This window comes from Pimephales promelas, chromosome 6 (assembly GCF_988280905.1).
Source record: "Pimephales promelas chromosome 6, fPimPro1.hap1.1, whole genome shotgun sequence".
Taxonomy (NCBI): Eukaryota; Metazoa; Chordata; class Actinopteri; order Cypriniformes; family Leuciscidae; genus Pimephales; species Pimephales promelas.
In genome coordinates, this window is record NC_142774.1 from 1343875 (window position 1) to 1357487 (window position 13613).

Sequence of the window (13613 nt, forward strand, 5' to 3'; positions counted from 1 at the left end):
TGTAAAGGTCAACTGCCCAACTAAAGCAAACACTGATCTCCATAATGGTGACTTTGAGTTTTCTCCTTCAGTGATTCTGCTTGTTATCATCAGGTGTCTTCAATAATGCTCAATCATCACTCAATCAATAACTTAAATAGCACATTAACTTTAACACTCTTCAGTGTTAACTTAACTCAAATTTGAAGTAGTAACATTCAGGAAACTGGACATTTTTATGTTCTTGTAATGTTAGAAATCAACATTACTATCATGCTGAATTTTGAATCGGAAATTACGTTTAAAGAACATTTGAGGAAGATTAAACATTTTAAAACACGTTCCTCTAACGTCAAGAAAACTTGACATTTTCACGTTCCCAGAACCAACACTGAATATTTAGAGAACGTTCTTATAACAAAATCCTGTTAACTGGTCTCTTGTTAAGATTCTGTACAAAACATGTTTACTGTTTAGACCAAATACATCTATTTAGACAATTCACTATAACATTACAGTTAAAACAAACAGAAAATGGATATAATGATTAACCAGCATATATTTACTATAATGAATAACAGTGCCAAGTTCTGTTTGCTTTATTACTAAACACTGATAACGTTCACCATAATTGCTGCCACTATCACTATGTCCTTTGTGTTTGTGTCCCGGGTGTGTTTTTTGACCCTTTGCATTGTATTTAAGTTTACTGTAGTAGTGTACTGTGTAACTCAATGTTAACTAACTTTATCTTCTCAGACAGATAACCGCTTCAAAGCAAGACGGAACAGGCGCAGAATACGAGAGTTATATCTTGAGGGAGAGCATGTCAGCATAGAAAATCTGAAAATGAGAGATGATATAATACATGAAAAAAAAGTACAAAGGTATCTCTCCATAGATGTCACAGCTTATCCAACTCCTGTTGAATTTCACATCACAGAATTGACCCATGTCACTAACAAAACTAGCCTTCGGGAGATCTGGGATTTGGAGGGATTTGAAAAAGATTGGTTTTCATGGTGGAGCCTGAAGATCAATGAAGCAGAAATAAGAGCAGCCGAGGAGCGTTTCCTCGAGAGTTCAATCCCAGACAGAAGCAAAGAAGAAATAGCAGCTCAGCAGCCGTTCCTGAGAGATTTCACCACATCACCAGCATTCATAAATGACACCTCACGCTACGGAAACTTCCGCTTCACGTTTCCTCTGACAGAACTGATGGAGGCCTACAAGAAGCAGATGTGTGAGGGTGAAGAGCCCGTTCTCAGGGTATACGGGACCAAACTTTTCAAGCAGGAGATTGAGTATGTTGTTCTCGTTCACAGCCCTCAGTTTAATGAGGAGTTTAATACATATCCACTGCTTAAATCCAGCCCACTGGCTTCTTATGAGGGAAATCAGATCATCTGGAGAGCACAAGCCATTTGTGAAACCCACAACTACCAACTGGGAATCCATGGAAAAACAGCAGTGACAAATCCAGTGATGTATCCATACCAGTATTATGTGTGGGATCAGCTTAGCCTTGTCTTTTTCATCAATGAGGATAAGGTCCTTACCTTTCCTAAAAGAAAGCTTAAAGCAAGCCTTAGCTGTTGTGAAGTTGATCAAAACATAAACCTTTCAAATGGAGAAAACTACTCTTCCATTAATGAAGCTGAGAAATTCCTTGAAAGCTTTCAAGATGATGATGAAAAGGAAGATGAAAAGGAAGAAAATGCATTTGGGGAGGTGAAAATGGAAATGGACTAAAAATGTACAAGTTTTTTCAGCTCTGTGACTTTGTGGTTTTACCCATCCATGCTAATAGATTTTGTTGAGAAATTAAAGTAAATAAAAGTTAGAGGATGATTTGGCTTGTCATTAAACATCTGTTTATGGGATCAAACAAACTGAAATTGTTCAAACTCTGGATTGTTCAAAATAAATACCCCATTTTTAACCTAAAATGCTCTCTATCATTCTTTCATATGGTGGTCAGTGTTTGCAAGAGTATTGCGCTTGTATCCGCTTCCCTCTTCAAGTAAAGTGAATGTATCAGTGCTACACTACAGATGTTACATTACAGAGACATTTTAACTTGATCTGATGCTTAAAAGTAGCCTAACCATCACTGCAACACAATGAAAACACATTTTTTGGACATATTTATACAAATATAAACATTAACCTGGAAGTTTCATTCCAGTTTCCAAATGACAAACATGTATAGGTCACATGACCAAATGTCTCAACAAAACCAATCCAAAATGTGAAGACAAAAAATTATAAACAGTATGAACACAATTTTATGATACGAAACATAATATGATTCTGTATTAGTTTTAGCTTCAATGATTTTAAAGACAATAGAATAAACAAAATCAGTGGAGCAGGAGATATAAATTATGAAAATATCAATTATTAAGAGGTGCCTAATATCTGCCCAATACATAGACCTTAGTCGACGAGATCCCACATTGAATTGTACCTGGATAAAAATGAGTCTGAGGGATGGACTGTACAGTATAATGGTCAGTTAGGGTTAGGGTTAGGGTTAGGGTTAGGGCTGCTCCATCTGAAAGCAGGTGAAGGTGATTTACTACTAATCAAGAAACCGGCTTTACTGATTAGATGCGCATAACAATATCTAAACGGTCCTAGATCACGTCACTTTCCAAACTCACAACTTTCGAAATGTCTCTACTAATATATTTTTTGGAAAGATGTTTTGTTGTTAGAACATTTGGCATTCTGTTAAACAACAATATAATACAGTGAATCAGAAATTGAATAATACCCTGACAAAGGTCTACTGAAAAGAGAGCAAACACATTGACCTCACAGTAACAGTGCGTGTCAATCCAGCAGGATGAAACTTTTTCCTCTTCCTCAGATATTCATTTGCTCTTTATTCCATGTCAGAATCGTCAATCTAACCATTACAAAACCAAAACGAACAAATATCAAGGCTTTATGTCTCTCCATGAACGACAGAACAAAGTTTCTGTTGAACAGACTCAATAACTTTAGCTGGAACAGCACACAGAGGAATGGACTGATCCTCTGGGATCACAAAGGGAAATAAATTCTCTTCCAATGGCATAGTAAATCCTGCAATATATGAATTTCTCCTGGCATCAGAAAAGCTCACCTTCCACGAGAGTTTCTGGTCGCGCGAGTCCTGGAATAAATGATGACCATAATACTCAAGCTTTACCCTCACTACCTCAGGATTTCCCTTCCCTCCATCTCGTCTGAGACCCTAGAAGCCGTTTTCAGGGGTCAGAGGTTGTGTACACAAATCCCTGAGAGTGTTAAATCAACACTGAGAAGTGAGAATTATATAAACTCTGAGCTGAGTGTTAAATGAACACTGAAGCAGTGTTAAAGATAATGAGATAATTAAGTGAATAATTGAGTGATGATTGAGCATTATTGAAGACACCTGATGATAACAAGCAGAATCGCTGAAGGAGAAAACCAGTTTAGTTGGGCTCTTGGCCCTTAATTTATTAATTTTAGATTTTGCTTGGCTGCTGTGTGTGACTTATAACAGCCTAATGAACAAATAGAAAAGGTGATCTGATGGTGTTGGTTGTGTTTTAACATAATCATTAAATGAGCTGAATCGCTGAACTCTTCAAGAACATAAATTATTATTAAGTTAAATTTACCTTAAATGTCGCTAGAATTCAAATCAAAATATATTGTATTTGACCAACAGTGGTGATGGAGTAATGATGTATTATCTTTTATCTAATGACTCTTTTTCTGCTACTGTGGTGGTATTTTGTGTCTGTATTAGTGTCTCACCGGTGTAATACAGTCGCTCAGAAAGTTTCTCATCAGTGGGTGTCTTGATGTCAAACCTCTAAAGGAGATCTGCTACCTCCAGACCACCAGCAGCAGCCAATCAGATCCCCTCCAAATGATATGTGTGTATGTGTACACTCGCATAGCTTTCTGATGATCGTTTTTTAGTTTTAAACCTTCTGCATGAAGACAAAGTGAGTAAGTGAGCACATTTAAAGAGCTGTTTTAGAGGTAAAGGGTTAGTTTATCCAACATGAAGACATAATTTACTCTAATGTCGTAAGTTCTTCTTTCTTTTTTGAACTTTTGAACAAAGGTATAATTTTTAAAGAAAATGTACTGCTTGCATGTGTCCATAAAATGCCAGTGAATAATAGTGACCATCATCAAGCATTAAAAAAGCTGTAAAAATATCACAGAAACATCCCATGCAAACAAGTGAGATATAAAGAAATGATTTTCTCCAATTCCTCCATGGAATAAATCAGAAAGACATGTGATGGGAGAGCAGACAGAGTGAGACGTATTATTATAATTTATTATTTATTGTTTATACATAAATAACAACCTTGATTAACATGTAAAATATGTATTTTGAGGGTCTAGTTAGGACAAGGTGCCAGAGACATTTGTGGAAGTGTTTTTGCACAGACTCTCTTCACACAGTGGCATATTCTTTGTGCCATTAAATTGCCACACAGAAACCATATAGTATTGACATTTAGAATGTACTTAATGTGGAAAAATAGAGGAATTTCTTCTGCATGGACGTAGTCAACTATGAATTCATCTATCAAAGCGTACTTCACACTGTCAACAGTCACTTCTGAAACACGCTGTATGTCTTTGCACAAATCTTCATTTTCATGTACATTTTTAAGAATTTTCTGTAGGTTTGATGGTAGCAATGTCAATGGAGTCTCTATACTCCTACTACCATCTCTAATTCATAAAGGATATTGGGAGTCGAAAATTCACAGCATTGTTTCATCTGGTGCCTTTCACTTAAAGTTGTGCCATTATTAATTAAGTTTCTATAGTTACTTTAAATTATAACATTCTCAGAAAACATTGGACACTATATAATATATTCAGCATTACATAATATACAGACTTCTGTCGAGAGGTAAATACAGATAAATTTTCAAAAACAAGCATAACTTAATATCAGTCAAATTAAATAGAAAGCTGCGCTTAAAGATGCTCACATCCACACATGTAAACACAACACTTACGTCTTCACTTCCAGGTCAAGAAGGTGCTGTCAATAAAAAACTCAGTAGCCAATGAGAACACACTGCTACTAGCCCGGCCCCCACAAGAGATATGTGTCAGCGTAAACAAAAACTCCAGAAGCGTAACTGAAAACTTTGGAAGTGCATTTGTAAGTTCAAATCAGCGAAAGAAATGAGAAATAGTTAGACTAACAGCAACAAAGTAGTGTTTGTGTCTCAGTTGTTTCTCTGACAAAGAGACACTGAAGAATCATAAATCTTAAATCCAGCATAGAGGGGTTCAGTGAATGTGGTGTTGAACGTGTGTAAGTGTGTGAGTGTGTCAGAGATGCTGTAGAAGGACAGAGTGCCGGCCGACACATCCACATAAACTCCTACTCTGTTAGAGGGCGGTGAAGGAGCTGGCACATATGTGCTCTTATTATTATGCCAGACATGGAATCCATTACCAGTGCAGAAGACACTCCAGGATTTGTCAGTGTATCCAAACCAACTGTTATTCTTTTCATTTCTGCTGATTCCTTTATACGTCACTGCTATATCTGCCTTAAATCCAGTCCATTTAGCCTCCCAGTAACAGCGTCCAGTCAGACTCTCTCTACACAGAACCTGCTCTAGGTTCACAAATCTATCTGGATGATCAGGATACGGCTGCTGCTCTTCCACTCGTTTCACCTTTCTCTTGTCCTCAGACAGGATTAGTTGATTGTGTGCCGTGTTTGGATCCAGGGTGAGAGTATAGGCATCTGAACACAAGAAGAGAAATGAGAAGTACATGAATGACAGTTTTACAGCTCTGTGTGTGTGTGTGTGTGTGTGTGTGTGTGTGTGTGTGTGAGTGTGTGAGAAATAGAGAGAATACCTACATTTTCTCAGTCCTGGTGTAATTATAGAAGGGTCATCTGTATGATCCAAACTAGGATGAGATAAGTAAATCCACAAATGATAAACAATTTTTTTTTTAATGTATTAATTATTGTATGTCTCTTGATTTATCTTTGCGAGGGATGTGTGTGTGTGTGTGTGTGTGTGTGTGTCTTTGTGTGTGCTTAAATTAAAGCAGTGCAATAATAAAACAGTGATTAAACTGACTGGAACTACCTGTGCATTAAATGGTCTGATGCTTTATATATCCTTTGCTTTAGTGTCCCAGTACGAAAAATTAAATTTGGAAATATTCCTAATGCCATTAGTTGTAAAAATACAGTGAGATATTTATATGCACAATAAATATAGCACAGATGGTATGGTCCAAACAGAAATCTTATCTCATTATCATCATGAAAAATTAAACTCTGTCTAACCCTGACTATTTGCACTGCCCCACATACTTGAGTATCTGCAGTTTATAGTTTGGATCCTTCAGTTTGTCAGAGAGCAGCTTGACTCCTGATTCTCCAGGGTGATTGTAGCTCAGATCCAGCTCTCTCAGGTGTGAGGGGTTTGAACTCAGAGCTGAACACACATAACCACAGCCTTCCTCTGTCACCATACAGCCGGACAACCTACAGACACAGAGAAGATGGAATGAAAAAAAAATTGTTGTGGGTTAGTTCAAAACAATCTATCTACAGTATCAATATACAGTAGGGCTGCACAATATATCGCACAATATTGTTATTTTTGCATTTTTTTTTCTTTGTTCATCTGGCAGTTTTAACTCATAAACAACAGCCAAACAAAATCTAGAAAAATAATATCAGGATCAAGAGCCCAACTAACGCAAACACTGATCATGGTGGTAACCTGTGAATGGTAACCTGAAATTCCGGTTTTCTCCTTCAGTGATTCTGCTTTAGGTGTCTTCCATAATGCTCAATCATCACTCAATTAATCACTTAAATATCTCATTAACTTTAACACTTTTGAGTGTAGAGGACTCATATACACTCCCAGGTGTGTTAATTTAACACTGGAGTTTTTGCTGTGACGAAGAGCCGTAGTTAAATGACAAGCTGAGCCATATCGCGTTAAATATCGCTGGCGATACGTCCTCGATATTAACACGATTTGGCTCAGCTTGTCAGTTAACTACGGCTCTCTGTAGTAAATGCCACTCCATCTAAAAGCAGGTGAAGGTGATTTACCACTAATCAAGGAACCGGCTTTACTGACGAGATGCGCATTACAATATCTTGCGATATATCATGCAGCCCTAATATACAGTATCACACAGAACAATTTCACTGGGGTGTACAGACAGAGCACAACTTTCTGTGCCAGCTTAATTTCAAGGACCGCCACGCAACGCCAATGGCATTAGCAGAAAACAATGTGAGTGTTTATAGGTAGATTGTCATGATATCTGTATCTGCAGTTATTTATCATTAATTCTGTTTACCTAAGGATGCAGGAATGATACGAAACAGCCCCATCAACGGTAAAGTTACAGTGAAGTGGTAAAGAGCACTCAAACAATGCACTGTTTTAAAGAGGAAATGAAGCAGTGAATCAAGTTTACATGATTTACAAGATGGATTTCCAATATAATCAACAATTATATAAGAAACATTACAAATGTAAACATTTAGAAGAAAAAAAGAAAAAAACTTTGTATCTTTCACCGCCAGGGCGCCGCCATTGTGCAGGTGACGTCACGGGGTTGGTTGGCTCAAGTTTAACAGGCTCTGGGCATTGAAAATCGCGACATCAAACTGTGTTTACACCAAAGTTTTGACTGCGAACGGCTAATGTTAGGTACAGTCATTAGACAAAAAGACGACGTCTCATGTTATATGTTGACAAACTGCACATAAAAACATTGTTCGCGATGTCTGCCGTTATATTCCCGTTTCGTCAACAACATGTAAGTTAGCATGTATTTGTTAAAGGGGAAATGAAATGTCCCTGTTTTCGCACTGGTAAGTTAGTGCAAGTAGCTACAGCCTACATATACTAGGAAAAAGTGTCTCCGCTCTGACATCCTTCAGGGAAAGCATCGCCGCTTCCACACGTCTAACTCCCGGCACAGCATGGTAAACGTGCGCGCCGGTGATGCAGAATTGACCACGCAACACATGCTCAAGATCAACCTCTTGACAACAGATGGACTCTGACATGGAGGGCATCGCAGTACAACAGCCACACCGACACCTGGTAAGTTAGCGTTGCAAACCCGCTCTTCGAACCACCACCGGCTGTTCTACATAGCAGCGTAACTTACATGTTGTTGACGAGATGGGAATATGACGGCAGACATCGCGAACAATGTTTCTATGTGCAGTTTGTCAACATATAACATTAGACGTCGTCTTTTTGTCTAATAACTGTACCTAACATTAGTCGTTCGCGGTCAAAACACTGGTGTAAACAGTTTGATGTCGCTATTTTCAATGCCCAGAGCCTGTTAAACTTGAGCCAACCAACCCCGTGACGTCACCTGCACAATGGCGGCGCCCTGGCGGCGAAAGATACAAAGTTTTTTTCTTTTTTTCTTCTAAATGTTTACCTTTGTAATGTTTCTTATATAATTGTTGATTATATTGGAAATCCATCTTGTAAATCATGTAAACTTGATTCACTGCTTTATTTCCCCTTTAAATTGCTTATCAAAGAAACATCATATAGTTATTTTGTTGTATTAAATAATGACCCAGCAGCTAATTGTGGTTTTTGATGTCACTTTGAATTACAGAAGTGGCCAACTGACAGATCCATGTTCTGACAAGCACTGAGTAAAACGTGACTGAATTTTAAAATTTGCTATTATTGCACTAGTGTATTATTTCGTAGCTTCCATTCAAAGTTCAATTTATATTCATTTCTAATGTATACAAACCTCAGTATCTCTAGCTGACAGTTTGTACTCTTCAGTCCATCAGAGATCAGCTTCACTCCTGAATCCCGCAGGTCATTGTTACTCAGATCTAGTTCTCTCAGGACTGAGTTTGAGGATTGAAGAACTGATGCCAGAATTTCACAATCATGAGCAGTGAGATTACAGCCAGCAAGACTGAAAGAGTAAATATAAGAGTTTTATGGAAACTGTAACTGTCTATTAATTGTAAATTATTACCTTCCTTGAATTTATGTCAGGTGCTGCTGTGAAAAACGAATAAAAAAAAACCCTGATATTAAAAGTGTCTCCAAAACGTGGAACTTGCTTGTTTGTTGCATATCAATCCCAAAAGCTCCTAACAAACAATAATGAAAATAACAGTCTGGAGAAGCATTACAGGAGTCAGGAAAATACAAGGTATGTATTTTAAAATGTATAGTGCACTGCGAGTGAGAGAGATTGCGTATACAGGGAGAACACTGTCCACACACTGTTCTGATTGGCTGTGATTTGCAACTGTTGGTTCTCATTGTGCAGAATGTTTGTGTTTAAGGTGAACAGACATTTGCTTGTTGCTGAAATCATGTCACATTGTGCCAAGTCAGCTCACTATGAGAGAGAAAACTGTGTGGACATTAATATAGTTATATTTATAGTTATCATTGCAGGTTTTGTTCTTGCTATGAACAAGCATTTAGTCTCAACTGTGAACACACTCACATGGCTTTTGCACAGTTGATCACAGCTGGTATCAGTCTTCTTCTCCCCTCATCTGATGTGTTGTATTTGTTGAAGTCCAGCTCATCCAGCACCTCCTCTGACATCTGAAGCATGTAGGCGATTATTGAGCAGTGAGCAGGAGAGAGTTTCTTCTCTGAGTGTTTGTCTGATTTCACAAACTCCTGAATCTCTCTGGACAGAGTCTGATCTTTCACTTCCAGCAGACAGAGGAACAGATTGATGGATCTTTCAGTGGAGAGTCCATGTCCATCGTTGATCTTCTCTTTAATGTACTGTGTGGTTCTCCTGATGCTCTCTGAGCTGTTCTCTGTGTGTGTCAGTAGATCCTGTAAGAGTCTCTGATTGGACTCCAGTGAGACGCCCAGCAGGAACCGCAGGAACAGATCCAGATGGCCATTCTCACTCTCAAGGGCTTTATCTGTTGCATCCCTGTGCAGATTATGCATCACATCACAAAATTGCAAGTTGTCAAAAAGTTTGATAGCATAATGGTAAAACACATGGAAAGCAGCGAGAAACTCCTGAACGCTCAGATGAATGAAGCTGTAGACTTTCCTCTGATGAATCACAGATTCCTCCTTGAAGACCTCAGTGCAAATCCCAGAATACACTGAGGCGTCAGTGACGTCTATGCCGCTCTCAATCAGGTCCTCCTCATAGAACATCACATTGCCCTTCATCAGCTGATGGAAAGCCACTTCAGCAAGTTTCACAATCACTTCTCTGTTGGACTGCAGGAGTTTCTCTGGATCTCTCTCTTCATACTTCTGATTCCTCATGTTGATCTGAATCAGCAGGAAGTGGATGTACATTTCAGTCAGAGTTTGAGGGATTTCTGCACTCAGATCTTCTTCCAGGAGCTTCTGAAGCACAGTGGAGGAGATCCAGCAAAAGACGGGTATGTGGCACATGATGTGGAGGCTTCTTGCTCTTCTGATGTGAGAGATGATTCTGCTGGCTTGATGCTCGTCACTGATTCTCTTCCTGAAATATTCCTCCTTCTGAGGCTCATTGAATCCCTGAATCTCTGTCAGACGGTTGATGTATTTGGAGGGGATCTGATTGGCTGCTGCTGGTCTGGAGGTGATCCAGATGAGAGCCGAGGGAAGCAGATCTCCTTTAATGAGGTTTGACATTAACACACCCACTGATGAAGTCTCAGTCACATCAGAAACTTCCTGAGCGTCTGAAAACATCAGTGTGATTCTGCTTTCATCCAGACCATCAAAGATGAACACAACTCTACACTCCTCATACATCTTTGAGTCCAGATCTTGAAGTTCAGGATGAAGGACCAGCAGAAGTGTGTGAAGACTGTACTGATGATCTCGGATCAAGTTCAGCTCTCGAAATGAAAGCACAAACATGAAATCTACATCCTGATGGTCTTTTCCCTCGGCCCAGTCCAGAATGAACTTCTGCACAGAGACGGTTTTCCCGATTCCAGCGATGCCTTTAGTAAGAACAGTCTTGATTTGGTCTTTCTCCTGGCGTCCTGGTTCAGGAGAGGCTTTAAAGATGTTATTGCAGAAGATTTTAGTGTCTTGTGAGTGTTGTGTTCTGGCTGATTTCTCCATCTGTAAAACCTCATGTTCTTCATTCACTCCTTCTCTCTCTCCCTCTATGATGTAGAGCTGTGTGTAGATGCTGTTCAGGAGGGTTTGATTCCCTTCTGGTTTGTTACCTTCAAATAAAATCTTACACTTATTCTTCATGCTTGTTTTGTGCTGGTCTTTAACTCTCCGCGGGTCTCTATTTTGCAGGACTGCTTCAGTTTTGATCTTTTTGGTCTTCTTCCTTCAGAAAAAAGAGAAAAAAGGGATAATGACTATTGGAGACTTTCAGAAAATGTGTAGATCACCAGATACGGTTTTATTGTGCCCCTCTTCAAGGTGAAGCCCTGTCCAGTGCATATGTTTAAATATAATGCTATTTTATTGAGTCTTAAATCATTATTAATGTGCAATGCTATACAGAAAATATCAAATAATTGTTCATACTAACAGTGTCACTGGTTCCTCACTGAACTGAAGAGGTTGCATCATGGATCTGTTACTCTTCAGAGACACACCGCTGGGTTCTGGAGACTCTGTTTTCTGTCTCTTTCTGATGCTGACAACAAAACAACAACAAAAACAGCATTTTAGAGCATTATATACTGTATAACTTGACTGCACCATAGATTTGTAATAATATATAAATTTAGCAAATTATTTTTACTCTAAGCCATTTACAAATAAGGAATATACGCAATTAATCTGAGAGACAGTGACATGATAACTTGTACAAAACTATACAAAGCACATGTTAGAAAAGAGATGATGGTATTAAATGTAAAAAAATATATATATTTTACAAAATACATACATTACTAGAAATAAAAAGAGCTACTGGTTTAAAAGGGTTTAGTCAATCATTTTTAGACACTTCTTGGAAACTGCAAGCAACTCATCTATTTGGACAAATTTAAGATCGTTCCTCTATAGTGAAGAAAAGTGAAAATTCAGGAAATTGATTGTGTGCTTCTCTGTGAAGTTACACTATCACCACTTCAGGCTTCTGGAATGCACTGTAAAACACTTGGAATAAAAGCATCTGTTATTACTAAAATGTCCAGTGTCACACCTGGGGTCAGAGGTCACTTCTGCATCACTGAATCCATAGGGAAGACTCCTCATGGATTGATCACTCTTCACAGACACACAGCTTGATCCAGGAGACGGAGAACTCCTTTCAGACGCGGTGTCCTCATCTTCTCTCTCATTGTGGAGACTCATTTCTCAAAAAAAAAAAAGACTGACTTCAGACCTTTTGTGAGGAAACAGTTATTTTGAATAGTTTTTTATATTACAATGATACAATACAGCTACATCAAAGTACATCTTAATTTATATTTAGAACATTTATCTTCCCCATATTGTGTGTGTGTGACAGTGACTGCACAGCTATGCAAATAAAAGTATATGTAAATTTGTAACTATTTAGAAAATAATTGACATCAGTCTTTAGTACTTTTAGCAGTCTAATACTGAATACTGTATTAGAGTACCCCCCCCCACACACACACACACACACACGCACATACACACAATTGAAAGAACCACTCCACTCACTGTAACACGATCCCTCTGCCCAAAAAACTCAAACCGTCTCCTACTCCCCTTACCTAAGCTCAGCACAATGGGTGATTGTAATAGTGCTTCTGCTCGGCCACTCCTCGGACTTGAAATGCCCTCCCTGACCATTTAAGAGTATCACAGACTATTGAGACTTTTTAAAAAGGGCTAAAAACATAACTTTTTAACAGAACTTAATGTTGTTTCAGTATTCATTCATATTTTACGCTGATGTTTTTACCTTGTGGCACTTTGAGGTTTGTTGAAATGTAAAGTGCATTACAAATATAAAATCTATTATTATTAATGAATTTGTGTCAAAAATCTAACTAATGGAGAGATGTCTTCAAATTCAAATTGTTTATTTTGTTGTCACGTGATCTAAAAATATTCAAATATAGGCAGAACATGTATTTTCCTGATTATATAATATTGTATAAAACAAACTATTATTACTTTATAAGAAATATATCAGCCTAGGTTAAATCGCAGGATATTGATACGTTGTCAACGTTTCTGCCATTTTGGTTAGATTCTCATGTGGACATTATTATTTGTGTTTTAAATCCCATGTAAAGAACATAAACCTAAATGACAGCAAATTGTTACATCACTACATGGTTATGAAGCATGAGTTCTGAACTTACCTCAAAATATGCGACTGTTTAAACATCCAGAGTAACACCCGAGGGTTAAACCTCAGAATGGCGTCTCTTCTCTTCCGTCTCTTTTCCTTTCGCTTCTACCTGGTAAAGGTGTGTCTTGTTTACTTTTAACTCCACTGATATGAAAATCAAACTCACTCCCTCTAGTGGCGCAAAGAGTCATCACTCATCACAGGTTTAACAGGACTGTAGGTGAAACCCGAAACATTTGAACATTTGTGCAAAGGTTCATGTTATTCAAATGAAATAAAGGTGAAACTAATATATTTACTATATATAACTGTATGCATGATTATACTTTTCA

At 38.1% G+C, this 13613-nt stretch overlaps 2 protein-coding genes across 2 annotated transcripts; one reads left to right on the forward strand and one right to left on the reverse strand.

The window, feature by feature from the left end:
* The first annotated feature begins 627 nt into the window (after positions 1 to 627).
* On the forward strand, positions 628 to 1907 carry LOC120487942 (uncharacterized). Its single transcript, XM_089132636.1, has 2 exons — positions 628 to 651; positions 739 to 1907. Exons 1-2 carry the CDS (start codon positions 628 to 630, stop codon positions 1729 to 1731), a joined length of 1017 nt encoding a protein of 338 aa, XP_088988762.1. The 3' UTR covers positions 1732 to 1907.
* Positions 1908 to 4966: 3059 nt separating this feature from the next.
* LOC148978428 (protein NLRC3-like) lies at positions 4967 to 13405 on the reverse strand. The gene is made up of 8 exons (XM_089132800.1): positions 13292 to 13405; positions 12154 to 12307; positions 11533 to 11640; positions 9508 to 11325; positions 8788 to 8961; positions 6341 to 6514; positions 5876 to 5925; positions 4967 to 5755 (listed from the first exon to the last, which is right to left on the reverse strand). Exons 2-8 carry the CDS (start codon positions 12303 to 12305, stop codon positions 5226 to 5228), a joined length of 3006 nt encoding a protein of 1001 aa, XP_088988926.1. The 5' UTR covers positions 12306 to 12307; positions 13292 to 13405; the 3' UTR covers positions 4967 to 5225.
* Between the last annotated feature and the right edge of the window lie 208 nt (positions 13406 to 13613).